Below are 20141 nucleotides of genomic sequence, written 5' to 3' on the forward strand. Positions count from 1 at the left end.
CACGTATTATAGGTTACACTTGGAATGGTAAAGCAACAACACCCTAATATTCAGAATGAAAGCTTTCTAGCACCAAGAGAAGCTTATTACTCAGAGTGTAGAATGACCAATCTCAGCAGTTGGATAAAGTCCTTTCTACAGCTTATCATGGTCAATTAAAATTGTTTTGATTTTCATGTAAGGCCTCTACTTTCATGACACTGACTTGAATTGTGGATTTTAAATTTTTGTTTAAAATAAGAGTCATTCCAAGATAAAGCCTAAATCTTCTAAACATTAACATGTTGTTCGTTGTTCCTCTATAAAAGGGAATTGGTGTGTGTGTGTGTGTGTGTGTGTGTGTGTGTGTGTGTAGAAATAGAAAACGGAGAGGAAAACTTTTCCTCTCCTTTAAGATATCTATGCCCAAATACTTGAGTAGAAGTCCCCTATTTTAATAGTGGTAGTCTATGCAACTCTCCTGAAGAAATGTCTTTGTGTTTGTGTGTGTACATGCGCGCGCGCGCGCGCGCGCGCGCGCGTGTGTGTGGAGCTGGGGATACCAAGACAGCCTCTACCACTGAGTAAACATTCCCCAGCCCAAAGCAATACTTGCTTTTATACTAATAATAAATTCCCATAAATTTTATGATGGTACTATACTACCATAGTGAGGATCAGAAGAGACACTGACCACAGATAATTTATTCCAGGCACAGGGAAAAAAATATTACAATTATATTGTTTACAATTCTCTTAAGAAAGCTTAATAATTACAAGCTAAATAGCATACTTAATAATTACAGTGAGAAGTAATTTAACCCCTAAATCCATACAATTTAGCATGTCTTCAACTGAGAGTGCCACATCTGCACACTAACACACCTTGTACCTTCAGGGAAAACAGGGCCTTTGAGCCTCTGGCTACACTTGCTGGCCATATATCACAGTAACAATAATGCACCATAAAAATTCAAGATCAGGATTAAAGGGAAAAGCACCATAGAATAGGAATCACAGAATAGCAATTATCTGACAATATTACCCAACTTTGAATAGATATCACCAATTTGGAAACAAAATGTTCTGTAAGACATTGGAGAGAGTCCTACAGAGCCCAGGACTTCATTTTCAACTCAAATACTACATTATCAATGTAGAATTCATGTCTTTTTTTTTCTTTTTTTTAAAGACGATGGTTTAAATCCAGCTTCACATTTAAGCCCACTATATTCTCTCCTTAAAGGAAAAAACTCTTACACATTTATGATTTTTAAATGTTTTCAATTTAATAATTCATTCATTTGTACTAGTCCTTAATAATCAATCTTCATAGCCACATCTTTATTTCATCAACAATCATCTCAGACACACCTTCTGACAAGACTTTCAACATTACGACAAGAAACTATGCCTTCAGGAGCATGTTTATTGTGTTTGAGATGATACATCAGTGCTCTCTGAGCTACAAAGGGTAAAAGGAAATCCTCTCATTACAAACTGACAAAGGTAAAAGGTAAAACATTTTCACAACAGCATGAACCACATACTCAGAAAAAGATCTGGGCTTAATACAAATGACATAATTCCTAGTCATCTACAGCTACTTTTATAACTTCATACAGATAATGAATTAGGCTAAAATGCACTATAATATTTGGTAGACTTCAGGACCAGTATCCTTAGTACATCACAAAATACATTTTGATATCCCAAAGAAGCAAGACTTGCAAGTAGGCATTTTAAACATAACTATTCTACAGCTACAAAGTTCTACTCTTGATAGCATTTACCTTTTGGGGGAATCTCCCAGTCTCCAAAGGATAAAGGCAGAGAGTAGAATCAGTATAACATATACACAGAAGTCCGTATTGTAAAGGCTATAAAGATCCGCAGCACAGTGGGAAGAGGCCTTCTGCTTCTTCACACTGCATACAAATCATGAGAATTATGTTGCGTATCTCTTGGTCCACTGTCTGGCTATCCTGTCATGTTCTGCTCTGTTGGTCAAATACTGAGTTGCTATGCTTCCAACCAGAGGATCCGCTGGAAAAGTGAAAATGACATTAAAACATCATGTGTGCTTTCCATGTACAGTTCTAACATGGCATTACATTAAAAGTTATATTTTGGTGGCATTTTTAATACAGAATGTTTTGATTTTTTCCAAAGAAAATAATTTAACTGGCTATATATTTTACTATTAAGAAAGTCAATGGTAAATTAATAATTTCTTAAAGGATGTATTTTATTTAACAAATATTTCAAACTTCACTGTAAATCATACATGACTACTGTATATACATTATTTCTACTTGCATCTCTCCCTGAACCATGGACTCAAATTCAAGACCTCTTCTTTCATTATCATTGTTACACATATGTACACCCTCCCCCATTTTAGGTCAAATCTTTAGAAATAACATATTATTGCTTCTAAGCAGCCAACTGATTGTCTGTAACTCTTCATTTGGTTTAGGCACTTGTGATACACACACACACACACACACACACACACACACACACACACACACACACACACGCACGCTAATTACTGAAGTCATTATGCATGTCTTGCTTAGGCAACCTAAAATATTCTGTTGTGATATCATGTATACAGCATCCCAGTCACGTTATTCTTGACATTTTATTCAACTATAGAAGTGTGGTATAAGTTGCATTTCTGTAATGTTATGCATCTTAGCATAAGTTTTACATAAAGCTTCCATCCTAGTATACCATTCAGAATGAAATGCTCCCTGATGGTCACACAGTTATGTCTCTAATTATAAACATAAGCCACTAAAAAACTTGCCTGTCATTTCATTTTAAATAATTTTGAAGTAAAAATTGAATCTGAGATAAAAAGTTTCGTAAGCAAAGTATGTGTACATGGTACATATAGAAAGTGTTCCAAATAAAGCCAACGCATAACAGTAAAAGCTTCCCCTTCTAGACTCCAAAAATTCAGGATCCTCTCCCTGGCAAACAGCTACTAACACCTTTAAATTATTTTTTTTCAGATATTCTATATATGCCTTATATCTAGGACTTAACAATAAATGTATCTTTTCAAGATCCCTATATCTTGACATACTAGACCTTAAAGACTGTCTCCCTGTAAGCTAAGAATTGTTCCATGCTTTAATCACTACAGTCTCTTAGTGGACACTAAGATTATTTCTAATTGTCTGTTTAAACTAATGCACAATTAATTATCTCTTCTCTTCCTCCTTGAACCCTCTCAAGTCTAATAGCTAAACCTACACAGTAGTAACATGTGAAACTCTAGATCTAACCATGACTCTAACAAGTCTGGCACTGTTCAATTTCTTATGAGGCATTTCAGAAGTCATTAATTATACATTAATAACTGAGCTTATACAGTAACAATCTAGGCTGATTTATGAGTGGTAAATGCAATATCCATTACCATTCTATTTAATACAATTAGTTTTAATACAAAAAGAGAGAAACCCTCAGTTATTGGGTATGTACAGTAAAGCACATGGCAACATGGAAGGAAAGGAAATCAGGAGACACTGCTCAAGCCTGACAGAAATCATCTATATAGCCCCACAGTTTAGAAAGTAGAGGTTCCATAGCTGACAGTACAAAAATAATCACAAAGGGTAGAATGTCACTTTAGCTATGTAAAGATGTGTTACATTTGTTTCTACTGCCTTTGTGAAGGCTGCAAAGATGTGTGACATTTGTGTTGCATTTGTTTAATTATGTAAAGATGTGTTGCGTTGCTGTTTCACCTGCTTGTATAAGGCACCTGGAATGGTCTAATAAAAAGCTGAATGGCCAACAACTAGGCACTAAAGGGATAGGAAGGGGCTGGGGGGAGGGGGGAGCAAGGAAGAAAGAAAGGGACATGCCCGGGCCTGCTAGCCAGCCAACCACCAGACAGACAGACACAAGAAGCACTGATAGGACAGGACAGGACAGGGAAAGACGAAGGAAGGAAGGGGAAGGAAAGAAGGGGAAGGAAGGAAGGAAGGAAGGAAGGAAGGAAGGAAGGAAGGAAGGAAGGAAGGAAGGAAAGCCCAAGGCAAAACACAGATAAAGAGAAACAGATTAAAATAAGGGTTAAAGTAAGGCCAAGCATTCATAACTGATGGTAAGTCTCCATGTCATGATTTGGGAGCTGGTTGGTGGCCTAAAAGAGGCCTGCTACATGCCAATAATAAATTAAATGATTATCAAGAAATGTTTGGCCCACTGTCTAATTGAAATGACATTGATTTTTCAGAATTGCCTTTGGTTTTTTTGAGAAAGGGTCTCACCAGATAGCCCCAGCTAACTCAGAAGTCTATATAAGAAGTCAGTCTCAGACTCAGTATCTGCTGACTCACACCCCATGCCTATCGCTCAAAAATATCTTATGCTAACTTCCTATAATATTTCTTGACCAACATTAAATTAGGAAGACTTATTTGTAGATTTACAAAGATTTGCTTACCAGGGTTGCAGTCTGTCAAAAGGGAACAAATTGAGAGCAAAACCTTTGAAATAGTCAAAGCAGGACTCCAGTTGTCTTTTAGAATATCCAGGCAGATGACTCCCTGACTGTTGATGTTGCAGTGATAGATTCTGGTTCGAAAGGTAACCTATACATGGTGACAGTAGAAACAGGAAGAAAATAGGGCTGTCATAAATTCACTTCAGCAGTAACACATCACAGACGCTGCTCACAACAAATAATGAACCAGTGGTAATCTTAGGTTGGGTGTAACAACAAAGTTAAATAGTTTTGTTTGATTTAGTTTAAAATACACACACACACACACACACACACACACACACACACACACACTCTATAGTATAGTACCGAAAGAGCTATGTTTGGCTTAGGTTTTGTTAAGGTTGTTTGGTTTTTTGCTGTTATTTTGTTTTTGACATGAGTTCTAGATACATAGCTCTGGCTGGCCTGAACTTGCTATGCAGACCAGGCTGGTTTCAAATTTACAGCAATCCTCCTGTCTCTGTAGTGTATGCCTATAATCCCAGTACTCAGGAAACAGAACAGGACGGATCTGGTAGCGGGCTGTGGGGGAGGGGAGAGCTGCTAGACAATTTCCATTTCCACTAATGTTGCTAATAAAAATGTAATTGGAAATGTAATTCCTCACATGCAAATAATCCTGTTAACTTTCTTCCCCCATTTTTTCTAGTTTGTTAAAACCAATTTCCAATATGAAAAACTAGGCATGTAGAAGGATCAGTATTTATAAAAATGGACATAAAGTTTACTAATGTTTTATTATATAGAAAACAACCAAAGAATAAAAATTCAGCAGTCAGTAATAAGCTGACATTAAATATGTATCATTCTCATGAGGATCCAATGTGTGGCACCATAACATGAGAGTTCTGACCCTTGATTTGACTTAGAAAGGCAGGCCTATACACCCGAAGAATTTTTAAAGATAACTTTTAGGACTGAGATTCTAATGGGCCAAACTGTAAAATACTCAAACACAGTCTAATTTGGATTTATCTAGGTGGTTAAAGGATCACCTTGTCTAAAAAGGCTGTTCATTTAAACAATGAAATACTACTCAGCTGTTAAAAAAAAATGACATCATGAAATTTGCAAGCAAATTGATGCAACTAGAAAAATAGCATCCTGAGTGAGGTAAACCCAGACCGAGAAAGACAAATATGGTATGTATTTTACTTGTAAGTGGATATTAGCTGGCAAGTAAATCAAGCTACAATCCATAGACCAGAAAGGTTAAGTAAGGAGGGCCATAGAGGGAACAATGCATGGACAACCCTGAGAAGGGAAATAGAATACATTTTACAAGTAGACTGGGGGTTAGAGAGGGTAGCAGGATTGGATGATGGTAGGTGTGTGTGTGGGGGGGTGGGGGTTGGGGAGAGAGACAGCTGGAGGACTACTAGTAATGGAGGATATGGAGTCTTTGTAGCCAGGCAAGTCTGCAGTGGTGGGACTGGGTTGCATTCAGTTGAGCTGTTGGCCAAGAGGATCTTGTGAAGATCCCTGAATAACCCAGGCTGGTGTAAGGACAGAGGGTCACTTTCCACAAAGAGAAAGCAAGGCCTGGTTGCTTAGGACAACAACTGAATTAACTCATTGAATGTTGAGATGTTGAGCTGATACCTACATGGAGCCTTCATCTCTACCTTCCAGCCCTTTTGGTGTGGGAATATACTCTGCAGGCTACAGAAAGAGAAACCTGGATACCAACCCAGCCCCCAAACCCTCAGGCTATACAATCTGTCCTGCCTGCTAGATGTGCTGGGGAAATGGTGGCACAGAACATGTGGAAATGGCCAAACAATGTTTGTTTTAACTAATGCCCACTCCAGAAGGAGTCCATGCCCCTCGATGCCTAGATGGTCAGGAACTAGAGACTGGATAACCCAGAAACTTAGGGTTACACAAAACATGACTGACAAAAGACAAAAAACAAGAAACAAAACATGCCATGATTCCGAATTATATTCTGCTACACTCATAATTGTGTGCCGTGTCCCGCTGACATCACCAGAGAGAGAACAGGTGCAGAGACCTACAGCCAGATACATGGAGAGAGTCTAAATTAGAGGTCTCCATCAGGTCCCTTCCCTTGGAGACCGGGGAATCCCATGGGGTGGGGAGAGATTGTAGGAGTCAGAAGATACAGCAGACACCAGAAGAACATGGCCCTCTGAATCAAGTAAACAGAGTTCATATGGGTTCACAGAGACTGTATATAAGTTATAGCTGTTAGCTTGGTGGTTTGTGGGGCTCCTAATACTGGAAATAGATGTGTCTCTAACCCTTGCATGTTCCAGACTCTTTCCTTCTGTTGGGTTGCCTTGTTCAGCCTCAATATGAGGGCTTTTACCTTTTCTCACTGCATCTTGTTTTGTCTTGTTTGGCTGTCTTCTCTTGGGGGGCCTTCTCTTTTCTGAAGAGGAAACTGGAGAGGAAGTGGATATGGAGGAGAAGAGAGGAGGGGCTGGGAGGAGTAGAGTGTGGGGAAACTGTGATGGGGATATAGTATATGAGGGAGGGAGGACGGGAGGGAGAGAGAGGGAGGGAGGAAGGGAGGGAGGGAGGGAGGGAAGGTACCTGTATAGAGGGAGGTATACACCACTAGGTGGGACTTTGTTGAAATGTTAGAGAATACATTCCAGAAAATGTACTTTCTAAAAATCCAGTCTTTACAGAAACAGACATCCGATAGACAGATGACAGACACACACATAGATGAGATAAAGATACACACATATATACATACATCATTACATATATTTAAAGAGTTGATTTAAAAAGAAAAGCATTTCACACAGAGAAATCCCATAAAAATCAGAGACTTTCTTGGCTTTTTCTTTTATTTGTTTATCTAATTTTATTTTACTGTTTTAGGTGCCTGTTTGTGTCCCAAGGAGAAAGAGAAAGAAAAGGTCGATTTGGGTTGATGGGGAAGGAGGACAGATCTGGGAGGAGTTGGGGGAGGGGAAACCATAACTGGAATGCATTACATCAAAAAAAAAATTTATGCAATTGAAAAAAAAGGTGCAGAGCACTTTACTAGTTGGAGGCCATGGTCCTGAAAACCTCCCTGGCACACTGGATTCCTCTTTAATAAACTCAGCTACAAAGGCTAAGCTCCAGGTTTTTTACTTGAGTACTTTATAATGAGAAGTCAGAGGAAAAAGCCCTTCAAGTAAGTACCATGTTTTCTGTTTGTTATCAAGCTGAACACTCAGGTTAAATGAATTAAGAAGAAGGGAAAAGTGAGCCTGTCACTCTATTTTACACTACACTCACAGAAGGCAAAAAATGAGAGTGTTAAGTATTAGTTTTTCCTTTTGTCAGTTTTCTAGTTTTTGCTTATCTATAAAGACAAAATCCTTATTATTAACCTATTTCTGAAAGCTATCAATAAGGTTTATTTCATAGAGGGAGTTTTACATAAGTTTCTATTTATGTTTTAATCAATGTGTAGTTTTATTTACTATTAACTATTTTGAATATAAAATTATTTTTAAAAAGCCAGAAGTCTGTAACATTTTGGTTTCAAAATAACTGAGTTTCCATATTAATTCATGAACAACAATGAAAGCAAATTATTACATTAATATACATGTAAATTCTAGAATACCTGGGTTTGGGAGAAGGGTAATTAATCAATGTATATCTAGGTTCTTACCTTTGGTGGTTTAAATGGATAATCTGAAGAAAATGTGATATCCAGAAAAAAAACACCACCTTCATATACAGAACCTGGTGGACCAAGTATAGTTGACCTCCATTCATAAATGTTATCTCCTTTAGGGCCAGCACTATTTAAAAGAAATAAAAAAAAGTCAATATACATCCTATATAAATACCTGTATACATGTCTATAAAAATTTAGGTTAACACCTAAAGATGAATACAAAATTAGAATTAAATTAAATAAGCAATCTAAAGCAATGAGATAAGTGTGCTCAAGTACACATGCATAAATTTTGAAATATTCCAAATAAACAGAAATTACAATGAAAACACAACTACTATATAACTTTACCCAACACCTCATAACTTTTGCTATTTGCCTCCTTTTCTCCCTCCTTCTCCTGCTACCCCTACACACACACACACACACACACACATTTATCCTTTCCATGTAAACACTTAACGTGTGCTCTTCCAAAAAATAATTTACAAATCAACAGTTACAATTTCAGTAACTATGTCATCCACAGTAATCTAGAATCTGTACGATAAAACTGTAAACTAACTCTAATACACTTAATATTCTCCCCCAGGTACAAGGTATTGGGATCAAGAAAATCTTATGTCTTATACTTTTAATCTATTCTGTGATGGGATTTTATTATGTAACCCCCAGGCTGGCCTAGAACTTCCAATACTCTTGCCTGCCTATTTGCAGTGCTATTAATTGCAGGCATAATCCCCCATGTGCACCTCACCACACCAATTTAAGCTCTATGCCTTAACTTTCCTTTAACATGGGTCCTATCATTACTTAATTTTTCTTTTATTTGACAAATAAATATGCAAGACCATTTGAGTTTGTCTGTGGTTCTCTCATAATGAGACTCAAACAATACACTCCTAACCAGAGAAGTAAATAAGTGGTATGTTATTTGGGGGGGTCATGACAGTTTGAAGTACATGATATGGTGTCCTTTTCCTCACTGGTGATGTTAAACTTCAGCCATAGAAGACGCCTTCCAAATTTCCTACTGCTTAGTTACTATCTTTCCCTGCAACCGATATGTATTCTTTGGTCAGATTACAACCATGCAAATAGCCTACTCTTCATTCAAATTTCTCCTCTAGATTTAATATTTATTTGGAGTCCTCTGAAATTTACTATGATATTGGCATAATGATGATTTTTCAACTCCAGTTCTTTCTCCACATTTAACAGCTGTCTTGAGCCCCGTCTTGCCCTATGTGTTTATATGTTATGTTACTGATATGGTCTCCTAAATTACTAAATCTTTTCAATGCTTTACAATTTACTACTGCTTGAATCATCCCATATTAGCCCGGTGGGAGGGCCTACAAAACAGCTTCTAACATGCTGGCAACATTTTAGAGTCCATTCTTCCTTTCTGGCATGAAAAGATGCTCTACTCTTCCAGTCCTCGAATTAGCTTCAGGAACCTTGGGTCCTTGTAGGAGAAATGTTAGGAAATCAAGACTTGAATTCTGCTGAACACATTAACATAATGCATTGTGCTCAACATCAGTATCATTTATGGAATAAAAACTAACAGTTCAATATAATCTAAACTAAATTTGTTGTTAGTAATGCAACTCTATGATGCCTATAAACATCCTTCAAACACACCTTACAAATTCCCATTTTCCTCTATTTTTTCACCCATATCTTTAATCATGTGTATATGCGGGTGGTGTGAACAGGAAGGACATGTGTACATGAGTAAAGGTACCCACAGAGTCTAGGAGACAGTTTCAGATCCTCTGGAGTCTAGGGCCACCTGATATGGTGCTGGGAATCAGATCCTCTGTAAAGGCATCATATTTTCTTAATGGCAGAGGCATGTCTCCCACCCATGTTCCTCTAGGTTTTTACACCACAAATTATCTTGGCTTTATACATGTAAATATGCATATGCTTTTGTTCTTTTAAACTACCCATCAATTTAGAAGTGATCTGGAGGTCCTATTTAAATAGTAAGTGTGAAACAGTACTGCAACCATATTAAAAGGGGGATCATTTTAACTACATGTTATTAACTCTGCAAGACTGACACCGAAAAACTAGAAAACTTCAGAAGACAAAAATCTCAACAAAAGCTATTCTATAGTCTCAAATGTTTCTATTCATGTCTTTAATTTCACTGTGGCTACTTCTGCTTTCCTGGCAGGCTTTGCAAATATTACTTGTATAAGTACCCAAATACACATGACCCAACTTCCAAATAACCAAATTGCCCAGAACACTTAAATTATAGATGACTGAACAGAAGTCAAGCTGAAGTCAATGCATTTTAATGGACTGTAGAATTACAGACTGAAAAGATGATGCTTTGGATAAATCTACCAACCCTTGAGGAAATCAAGATGGAGGGGGGAAAGAATCCATCTTAAATTCCATTATGGGGTAGAAGAGCTGAGATTCCCACTGGGAAACTAAACTCTTGATCCTATGTTTGCTTTTTTTTTTCCCTCTCTCTCATACGACATGAAAAGGGGTTCATTTAACCCTATGATAGCAGGACATTAAGTGTGACAGAAGCACCTGGCCCAAGGAGTCTATTTTTGTTTTCATTAAGGCATCATTTGGACTAGAGAGAGGCTGGGACAAATCCACCAAGAGGAATGGGAAAAGGTAGCTTCAGGACTGAGTCCATTAACTCAAAGCATTTTATAGGCTAGCAGAAGACCTGCCACTGAGGCCTCACAGCTGAGTGGAGGGGGGGGGGATGATAATGACCAAACATTTCCTGTATCTTTCCTGACTAATCTCCATTCTTTCTGTTTCTGTCCCTTCCACAGGGCAGAAGTCTACAAACTTCCACTTTGCTGTACACTGTCTTAGTTCCATCCCAGAGAACATCATCCACAAGAATCCAACCATGCCATTTTCCCCAAACGTGATTTAAAAAGAAAAACAAAAACAAAAAAACAAAACTGTTTCTCTAAACCTTCCAGCTTTCATCTTATTACTGTTCCCTTTAATAGAAAAACATCCTTCCAAGTTTTGTGGCCTCAAGCCCACAGCAATTTGCGTTGGCTTTGTGGTAGGATTATAATCAGGTGCTACCACCTCCAGCTTTATTTGTTCTTGATATCACTATGATAAAAATCAAGTTTCAACAAGGCACTTCAACTCCAGACTTAGTTATCTTAATAGTTATTTTATAGTTTTGAATTTTGCATTCATTTTCATGTGGAATGTGGCTGGTTCTCAACTATCTTTCTACATCTTAAAAACAGGTAAAACTTAGTAATAATCATAAATAGCCAAAGAAACAAGCACTCCACACCTATAAATTGGCCTTAATTATGTTTAGAATCACATAATTTGTACATTGCCCATAATTACACAGAAATACATTAGTGATGTGGAAATATACAGTGTCTTACCATAACTGAAAAAATAATTAACTGATCATGTAGCTAACCCCTGAAAAACAAGTTCAGTAAAAGAACATCATTAAAGGCTATCCCACCTACTCACTACTTCAAAAAAGTCCTATATATAACATATCAGAATTTATATGTATCTGTTGTTAAAGGACACTGCAGAATTGGTTAATTTCATTTAAAAATAAATAACCCTGGAAATGAAACTGATTACTATTAACATTCCTAAAATAAGCAGTAACTCTAACAGTGATACATATTCCCACAAAGGCAATTACCACAGCCTCTTAGCATGAGTACAACAGAAAGGAAGGAAGAGATTAGAAAGAACTCTCAAATTAGATGAATCTTCTAAGGACAATTAAGAAGATAAAAACAAGAAGTTCACCAAAAACCTTCCAGTTGGTTGCATACATTCCTGGGATTAAGGTAAAATTCGATAAATGAATGTTTATGCATTGAAAGAATATTAAAGGTACAAACACTAGCATCTAGAGCAGTACAAAATTATATAAAACCTAAATCTAAATATTCATTAAAAAAGAAATCTGCTAGTCATGGTGGTACCACCTGTAATTCTAGCTAGCACTTTGCCTTCCTATATCCAACAATTCCTGTGCCCTACTTCTTCTTCCCAAATTTATAACCTCCTCTTCAGTTACTAATAACATATGTACATATGCTCATACATAGATGTATGTATTTAGCCTACTGGATCCATTTACTGCTGTTCATATGTACATGGATTCAGGATGACCACTTGAAATTCAGAAGCCCATTCCTGGAAGAAACTTTCTCCCTCTTTCAGCAGCCACTTACTGTCTATAGCTCTTGTCTAGAGGAGGGCCAGGTGGAATTTCTCCTGTCCACACTGGCATATGTCAACTGGTATTGTCATTATGCCAGTTCTGCCCAGGGACTATACTGTTCAGATTTCATGGGTGGATTTTCATTGTCACATTTAAGGGATACAATCTCCCAGCAGGTGTTCTAGGCCTATTGGTTCTTATAACTTCTATGCCCCCCTTCTGTGATTTTCCCTGAGCTTTAGGTACAGAGGTTACACTGCGGATCACTAATTGGGGTTGGAGACCCCATAATTATTTATTCTCAACATTTTTAACGATTTGTGGAACCCTGTTGTCGTCTTTAACTACTGCAAGAAGGTGCTTCTTTGATGAGGGGGTGAGAGCTACACTTACCTGTGGACATAATGATACATATTTAGGACACAGTTACACATTATATTGGTTTAGGAAAATGGTAGGTTCTCCTCTCAGGTCTATAACCGCTCTACTCATGGTTATTTGGCTGGTTTACAATGCCAGGCATGAATTCCCTCCTATTGAATAGGCTATAATTCCAATTAGCTTTTGGTTAACCCCAAGATAAAACCACCACTACTGCACCATTGTGGATATCATGTCAATGCAGTCACTGCTATGTTTTATTAGTCTTTTCAATAAAAGGTAGGGTAGGACTATCAATTGCTCTTCTCCCTTGGTAACCTGCATAGCAGCTACCAGTATTATGAAAACCAGTTCTCAGAAGGAGGCTTTCAGCTCAGTAGTTCCTAGTCCTTTGTCTGAAGAGTGTAGTGGCTTCAGCAATAAAGTTGTAGCATTCAAGCTTTGGAGAGTAACACTGTGCAATGAAAACAGCCCATTCTGTTTGGGGAGATTTGTACCCCAACTAACAGTTTGAGGGGGAGATTTCCCATGCCTGGCATCAAGGTATTTGTTGGACAGTGGTCAGCGTTCTTAGCAATTAAAGAAATGCAAATTAAAACTATTCTGAGATTTCATCTTATTCCAGTCAGAATGGTGAGATAAAGAAAACAACTAGCAAGGAATACTGGTGAGGATTCAGGGAAAGGTGACCCACACTCACTGTTGGTGGGATGGAAAACTGGTGTAGCCACTATGAAAATCAGTGTGGAAAATTGCAAAAAGCTAAAAACTATAACAACCATATGACTCAGCTATACTTTGGCATCTGCCCAAAGGACTCATTATCAACTGAGGAATGGATAATGAACGTATAGTACATATGTAAAATGGAATTCCATTCAACTATAAAGAAAAATGAAACCATGACATTTTCAAGTAAGTTGAGGGGACTGAAAAGCACTATACTGAGTAAGGTAACCAAATCCCAGAAAGACAAATGCCATGGGTTGTCACTTGGGGATCTATTTCCAAATCCTTAGATTTGGATATATAACCTGATACATCTGAAGAAGCCACAAAAGAAAGGGACCATAATGAAGAAGGTACTTAGGACATAAGTAGTTCTAGAAATGGGAATAGGAAAGGTGCCACAACTGGGCAATGGGGAAAATGTGCGAAGAATTTAAAACTAAGGAGGAGTAGAAAAGGTAATAAAGAGAAAGGGGAAGGAAGGGACGATAAATAATAGCAAGCATATTTTTAAAAAGCCATACAAAATAGTTTATAAGCTTGTTGTAAAATATGTAATACAAACACATACACACATGCACACTCTGTTTGCAGGATCATGTTTATGAAGAAATTAGTATTTCTGGTAGATGTACACATAAAAGGAATGATGGATTCAAAAGTACTTAAAGTACCTGCTACATTAGTTTTTTTTTATCTAAATTATTACAAAGCTCATGCTTTGTCTATCTTGACATTCATCATCGAAATAAAGTTGTGCACAATAAGGAGAAATGTTTTAGAAGACAGTTAAGAATGCTAGTCCAGCTCCACCAGCCTGACCCCTACCCAGTGAGGAGACTTCCAGAGGAGGAAAGGCCACCCAAAACTGCAGACACTGAAGTCTTGGCCTACTTACAGCATTGAGTGACAAGAGAAGATAGAGAGATCCCACCTGCACCCACTGGAAGAAGACTGAATAAGAACACACTCAACAACAGAAAGAACAATATGAAACCACCAGAATCTAGGGACTCCACACCAGCATGATCTGAAAAGCCCAATACAGAGGATGAAGAAGAGATGGAACTCAAAATTATCTTAAGAAGATGATAGAGTCCTTTAAAGAGGAAACAAGAAAATCCATTAAAGAAATAGAAGGAAAAAAAGCAAGAAAAAATTACACGAAGTGGAGGAAAAGACAAATGAAAAAAATCAAGAAATAAACAAATCTCTTAAAGAATCAAAAGAAACCCAAGAAAAAACAACCAAACAAGTGAAGCACTCAACACAGTTCAAGGCATGAAAGCTGAAACAGAAACAATAAAGAAAACACAGAATGAGGCAATGCTGGAAATAGAAAGGCTGGATAAACGATCAGGTACTAAAGATGTGAGTATAACCAACAGAACTGAAGAGATGCAAGAGAGAATCTCAGTTACTGAAGACTCTCTAGAGGATATATAGTCATCGTCCAAAGAAAATCTCAAGTCCAACAAATCCCTAACACAAAATATCCAGGAAATATGGGACACCATGAAAAGGCTGAATCTAAGAATAACAGGTATAGAAGAAAGCATAGAAATATAGCTCAAAGGTACAGAAAACATATTCAATAAAATCATAGAAGAAAACTCCCCAACCGACAGAAGGATATGCCTATGAAAGTACAAGAAGCTTACACAACACCAAACAGACTAAACCCACAAAAAGAAGTCCCCTCGACACATAATAATCAAAACACCAAACCTACAGAATAAAGAGAAAATATTAAGAGCAGCAAAGGAAAAAGGCCAAGTAACATATAAAGGCAGACCTATCAGAATCACTCTGGACGTCTCAATGGAAACTTCGAAAGCAAGAAGGTCCTGGATAAATATCCTAAAAACACTAAGAGAGTATGGATGCCAACCCAGACTACTGTACCCAGCAAAACTTTCAATCACTATAGATGGAGAAAACAAGATATTCCATGACAAAACCAGACTTAAACAATATATATCCACAAATCCAGCACTACAGAAGGTTCTGGAAGGAAAACACCAACCCAACGAAGATAACTACACTCAGAAGATAACTACACTCAGAAAAACAGGCAATAGATAATCCATTTTACCAAACACAGAAAAAAAGCAAGAGGGTGAAATCCACAAACAATGACACCATCAACAATAAATCAAAAATAAACAAGAACCAACAATCAATGGAAATTAATATCCCTCAATGTCAGTGGTCTTAACCTGCCTATAAAAAGATACAGGCTAATCGGATGGATGAGAAGACAAAATCCATCCTCCTGTATACAAGAAACATACCTAAACTTCAAAGACAGATGTTACCTCAGAGTAAAGGGTTGGGAAAAGATTTTCCAATCAAATGGGCCCAAGAAACAAGCTGGTGTAGCAATCCTAATATCTAACAAATTAGACTTCAAACTCAATTCAATCAAAAGAGATGAAGAAGGGCATTTCATACTCATCACAGGAAAAGTCCACTAAAGATGAAGTCTCAATCTTGAACATCTATGCCCCAAATACAAAGGCAACCACATTTGTAAAACAAACATTACTAAAATTCAAACCACACATAAAACCACACAATCTTATAGTCAGAGACCTCAACACCCCCATTTCACCACTAGACAGGACCACCAGGCAGAAACTTAACAAAGAAACAAAGGATCTAACAGAAGTTATGACCCAACTGGGTTTAACAGATAACTATAAAACATTCCATCCAAACACAAAAGAATATACCTTCTTCTCAGCATCACATGGAACCTTCTCTAAAATTGACCACATAGTTGGCAACAAAGTAAACCTCCACAGATACAAAAGAATTGAAATAACCCCCTGTATCTTATCAGATCATGATGCTTTAAAGTTGGAATTCAACAGCAATACAAATTTCAGAAAACCTACAAACTTGTGGAAGTTGAATAACACCCAATTGTACCATTCCTGTGTTGAGGAAGAAATAAAAAAAGAAATTAAAGACTTCCTAGAATTTAATGAGAACCTAGACACAACATACCCAAACTCATGGGACACTGAAAGCAGTGCTAAGAGGAAAGTTCATAGCACTAAGTGTCCACATGAAGAAACTGGAGAAAAGTCACACTAGAGAACTGACAGAACAACTGAAAGCTTTAGAGCAAAAAGAAGCAAACTCACCAGGGAGGAGTAGATGCAAGGATATAATCAAACTGAGAGATGAAATCAATGGAGTAGAAACTAGGAAAACATCACAAAGAATCAATTAACAAAGAGTTGGTTTTTTGAGAAGATCAACAAGATAGACAAACCTCTATCCAAACTAACCTAAAGGCAGAGAGAGAGCATGCTAATTAACAAAATCAGAAACAAAAAGGGGGATATAACAATAGACACCCAGGAAATCAAGAGAATCATCAGGTCATAGTTTGAAAACCTGTACTCTATAAAATTCAAAACCTAAAGGAAATGGACAATTTTCTGGATAGATATCACTCACCAAAATTAAACCAAGAACAGACAAGCAGTTTAAATCGACCTATAACCCCTAATGAAATAGAAGCAGTCATCAAAAGCCTCCCAAACAAATAAAGCCCAGGGCCGGATAGCTTCATTGCCGAATTCTACCAGAAATTCAAACAAGAGCTAATACCAGTACTCCTCAAATTGTTCCACACAATAGAAGCAGAAGGGACACTGCCAAACTCTTTTTACGAGGCTACAATCACTTTGAAACCCAAAACACACAAAGACACAACTAAGAAAAAGAACTACAGACCAATATCCCCCATGAACATCGATGCAAAAATACTCAACAAAATATTGGCGAAACGAATCCAAGAACACATTAGAAAAAAATCATCCATCCCAATCAAATAGGCTTCATCCCAGGGATGCAAGGATGGTTCAACATAGGAAAATCCATCAATGTAATCCACCATATAAGCACACTGAAAAAGAAAAACCACAGTATCATCTCACTAGATGCTGAAGGAGCCTTTGACAAAATGCAACATCCCTTCATGATAAAGATCTTGGAGAGAACAGGAATAACAGGTACATATCTAAACATGATAAAATCAATATACACCAAACCAACAGTCAACATCAAACTAAATGGAGAGAAACTCAAAGCTATTCCTCTAAAATAACAAGGAACAAGAGAAGGCTGTTCACTCTCTCCATATCTCTTCAATATTGTACTTGAAGTACTTCAATATTGTACTAGTGCAATAAGACAAGAAAAGGAGATCAAAGGGATACAAATTGGAAAGGAAGAAGTCAAACTCTAACTATTTACAGATGATATGATAGTCTACAAAAGTGACCCGAAAAACTCTGCCAGGCAACACCTACAGCTGATAAACACCTTCAGCAAAGTAGCAGGATACAAAATTAACTCAAAAAAATCAGTAGCCCTACTATATATAGATGGTAAATGCAATGAGAAACAAATCAGAGAAACATCACCCTGTAGCAAAATAAAATAAAATAAAATAAAATATTTGGGGTAAATCTAACCAAAAATGTGAAAGACCTGTATAGTGAGAACTTTGAGTCCTTAAAGAAATAAGTTAAAGAAGATACCAGAAAATGAAAGATCTTCCATGCTCTTGGATAGGTAGAATCAACATAGTAAAAATGGCAATCTTGTCAAAAGTAATCTACAAATTCAAAGCAATCTCCATCAAAATCCCAACACAGTTCTTCACATACCTTGAAAAAACAATACTCAACTTTATATGGAAAAACAAAAAACCCAGGATAGCCAAAACATCTCTGTACAATAAAGGGTCTTCAGGCGGCATCACCATCCCTGACTTCAAACTCTATTAAGAGCCATAGTTCTGAAAACAGCTTGGTATTGGCACAAAAATAGAGAGATAAACCAATGGAATCAAATTGAAAAACCCTGATATTAACCCACACACCCATGAACACCTTATTTTTGACAAAGATGCTAAATCTATACAATGGAAGAAAAATAGCATCTTCAACAAATGGTGCTGGCACAACTGGATTCGGACATGCCAAAGATTGCAGATAGATCCATATCTGTCACCATGCACAAAACTTAAGTGCAAATGGATCAAAGATCTCAACATAAATCCAGCCACACTGAATCTTCTAGAAGATAAAGTGGGAGATCCCTTGAATGAATTGGCACAGGAGACTGCTTCCTGAATATTACACCAGTAGCACAGACATTGAGATCTGCAATTAATAAATGGGACATCCTGAAACTGAGAGGGTTCTGTAATGCAAAGGACACAGTCAGTAAGACAAAGCGACAGCCCACAGACTCAGCAAAGATCTTCACCAACCAACCCCACATCTGACAGAGGGCTGATTTCCAAAATTTCCAAAAAACTCAAGAAGCTAGCCACCAAAACATCAAACAATGAAATTAAAAAATGGGGTTCAGAACTAAATAGAGAATCCTCAACAGAGGAATCTGAAATGGCTGAAAGATATTTCAGAAAGTGCTCAAAATCCTTGGCCATCAGAGAAATGCAACTCAAAAAAACTCTGGCCAGAATGGCTAAAATCAAAAACACCAATGACAATCTATGCTGGAGAGGATGTGGAGAAAAAGGAACACTCCTCCATTGCTGGTGGGAGTGCGAACTTGTAAGACCACTTTGGAAATCAGTATGGTGGTTGCTCAGAAAAATGGGAATCAGTCTACCTCAAGATCCAGCAATTCCTCTCTTGGGCATATACCCAAATAATGCACGTTCATACAACATATGTTCAACCATGTTCACAGCAGCATTGTTTGTGATAGCCAGAACCTGGAAGCAACCTAGATGCCCCTTAACTGATGAATGAATAGAGAAAATGTGGTACATTTATACAATGGAGTACTACTAAGCAGAAAAAAAGCAATGGAATCTTGAAATTCGCAGGCAAATAGATGGAACTAGAAGAAACCATCCTGAATGAGGTAACCCAGTCACAAAAAGACAAACATGGTATGTACTCACTCATATATGAATTTTAGACATAGAGTAAAATTCAGCCTACAGTTCTCTTTATCAAAGAAACTAGGAAACAAGAAGGACTCTAAGGGGAAAATGCATGGACCCCTGAGAATGGGAAGGGGCAGAATCTCCTGAGCTAATTGGGAGCATGAGGATAGGGGAGGGAGCTGCCAGAATGAGAGGAGGAGAAGAGGAGAGGAGAGGAGGAAATGGAGGAGCAGAAATACTGAGTTGGGGGAAGAATAGAGGAGAGCAGGATCAAAGGGGTTGGTACCAGGCTGGTGAAACCCACAGAAACAGCTGGCCTGAACAAGAGGGAGCACATTGACCCCAGACTGCTGTCTGGGATGCCAGCATGATACTGATCCAGACCCCTGAACATGGATGTCAATGAAGAGGCCTCTGCACTCTAGGGGGCCCCTGCTAGTGGATTAGTATTTTTCCCTGGTGTAAGAAGGGACTTTGAGATCCCATCCCAAGTCTCGGCCTGGACACATGGGGGAGGGCATAGGCCTGGCACAGGATTATGTGGTAGACTTGGGGAACCCCTGTCCAGGGCCCTTCCTAGCCTGGGGAGTAGAAGGTGGATAGAGTGGGGGGCATGTGGGAGAGGTTTTGGGGAGAGGGGTGGGAGAGGAAGGAGGGATTGACACGTGAAGCAAGCTTGTTCTTAATTTGAATAAAAAAAATTACA

At 37.8% G+C, this 20141-nt stretch overlaps 1 protein-coding gene across 2 annotated transcripts in view; it reads right to left on the bottom strand.

Moving 5' to 3' along the window:
- Positions 1-1388: 1388 nt before the first annotated feature.
- The window catches only part of Ube2e3 (ubiquitin conjugating enzyme E2 E3), a 61460-nt gene continuing 42707 nt past the window's right edge, over positions 1389-20141 (bottom strand). For both annotated transcript variants that reach the window (XM_027420086.2, XM_027420087.2), the window contains exons 4-6: positions 8154-8286; positions 4448-4595; positions 1389-2025 (exon numbers count right to left, since the gene is read on the bottom strand). In XM_027420086.2, coding sequence (XP_027275887.1) covers positions 1928-2025; positions 4448-4595; positions 8154-8286 — 379 coding nt within the window. In that variant the 3' untranslated portion in view covers positions 1389-1927. The remainder of the gene's footprint in view (positions 2026-4447; positions 4596-8153; positions 8287-20141) is intronic.

The sequence above is a fragment of the Cricetulus griseus genome, chromosome 6, assembly GCF_003668045.3.
Source record: "Cricetulus griseus strain 17A/GY chromosome 6, alternate assembly CriGri-PICRH-1.0, whole genome shotgun sequence".
Lineage (NCBI taxonomy): Eukaryota > Metazoa > Chordata > Mammalia > Rodentia > Cricetidae > Cricetulus > Cricetulus griseus.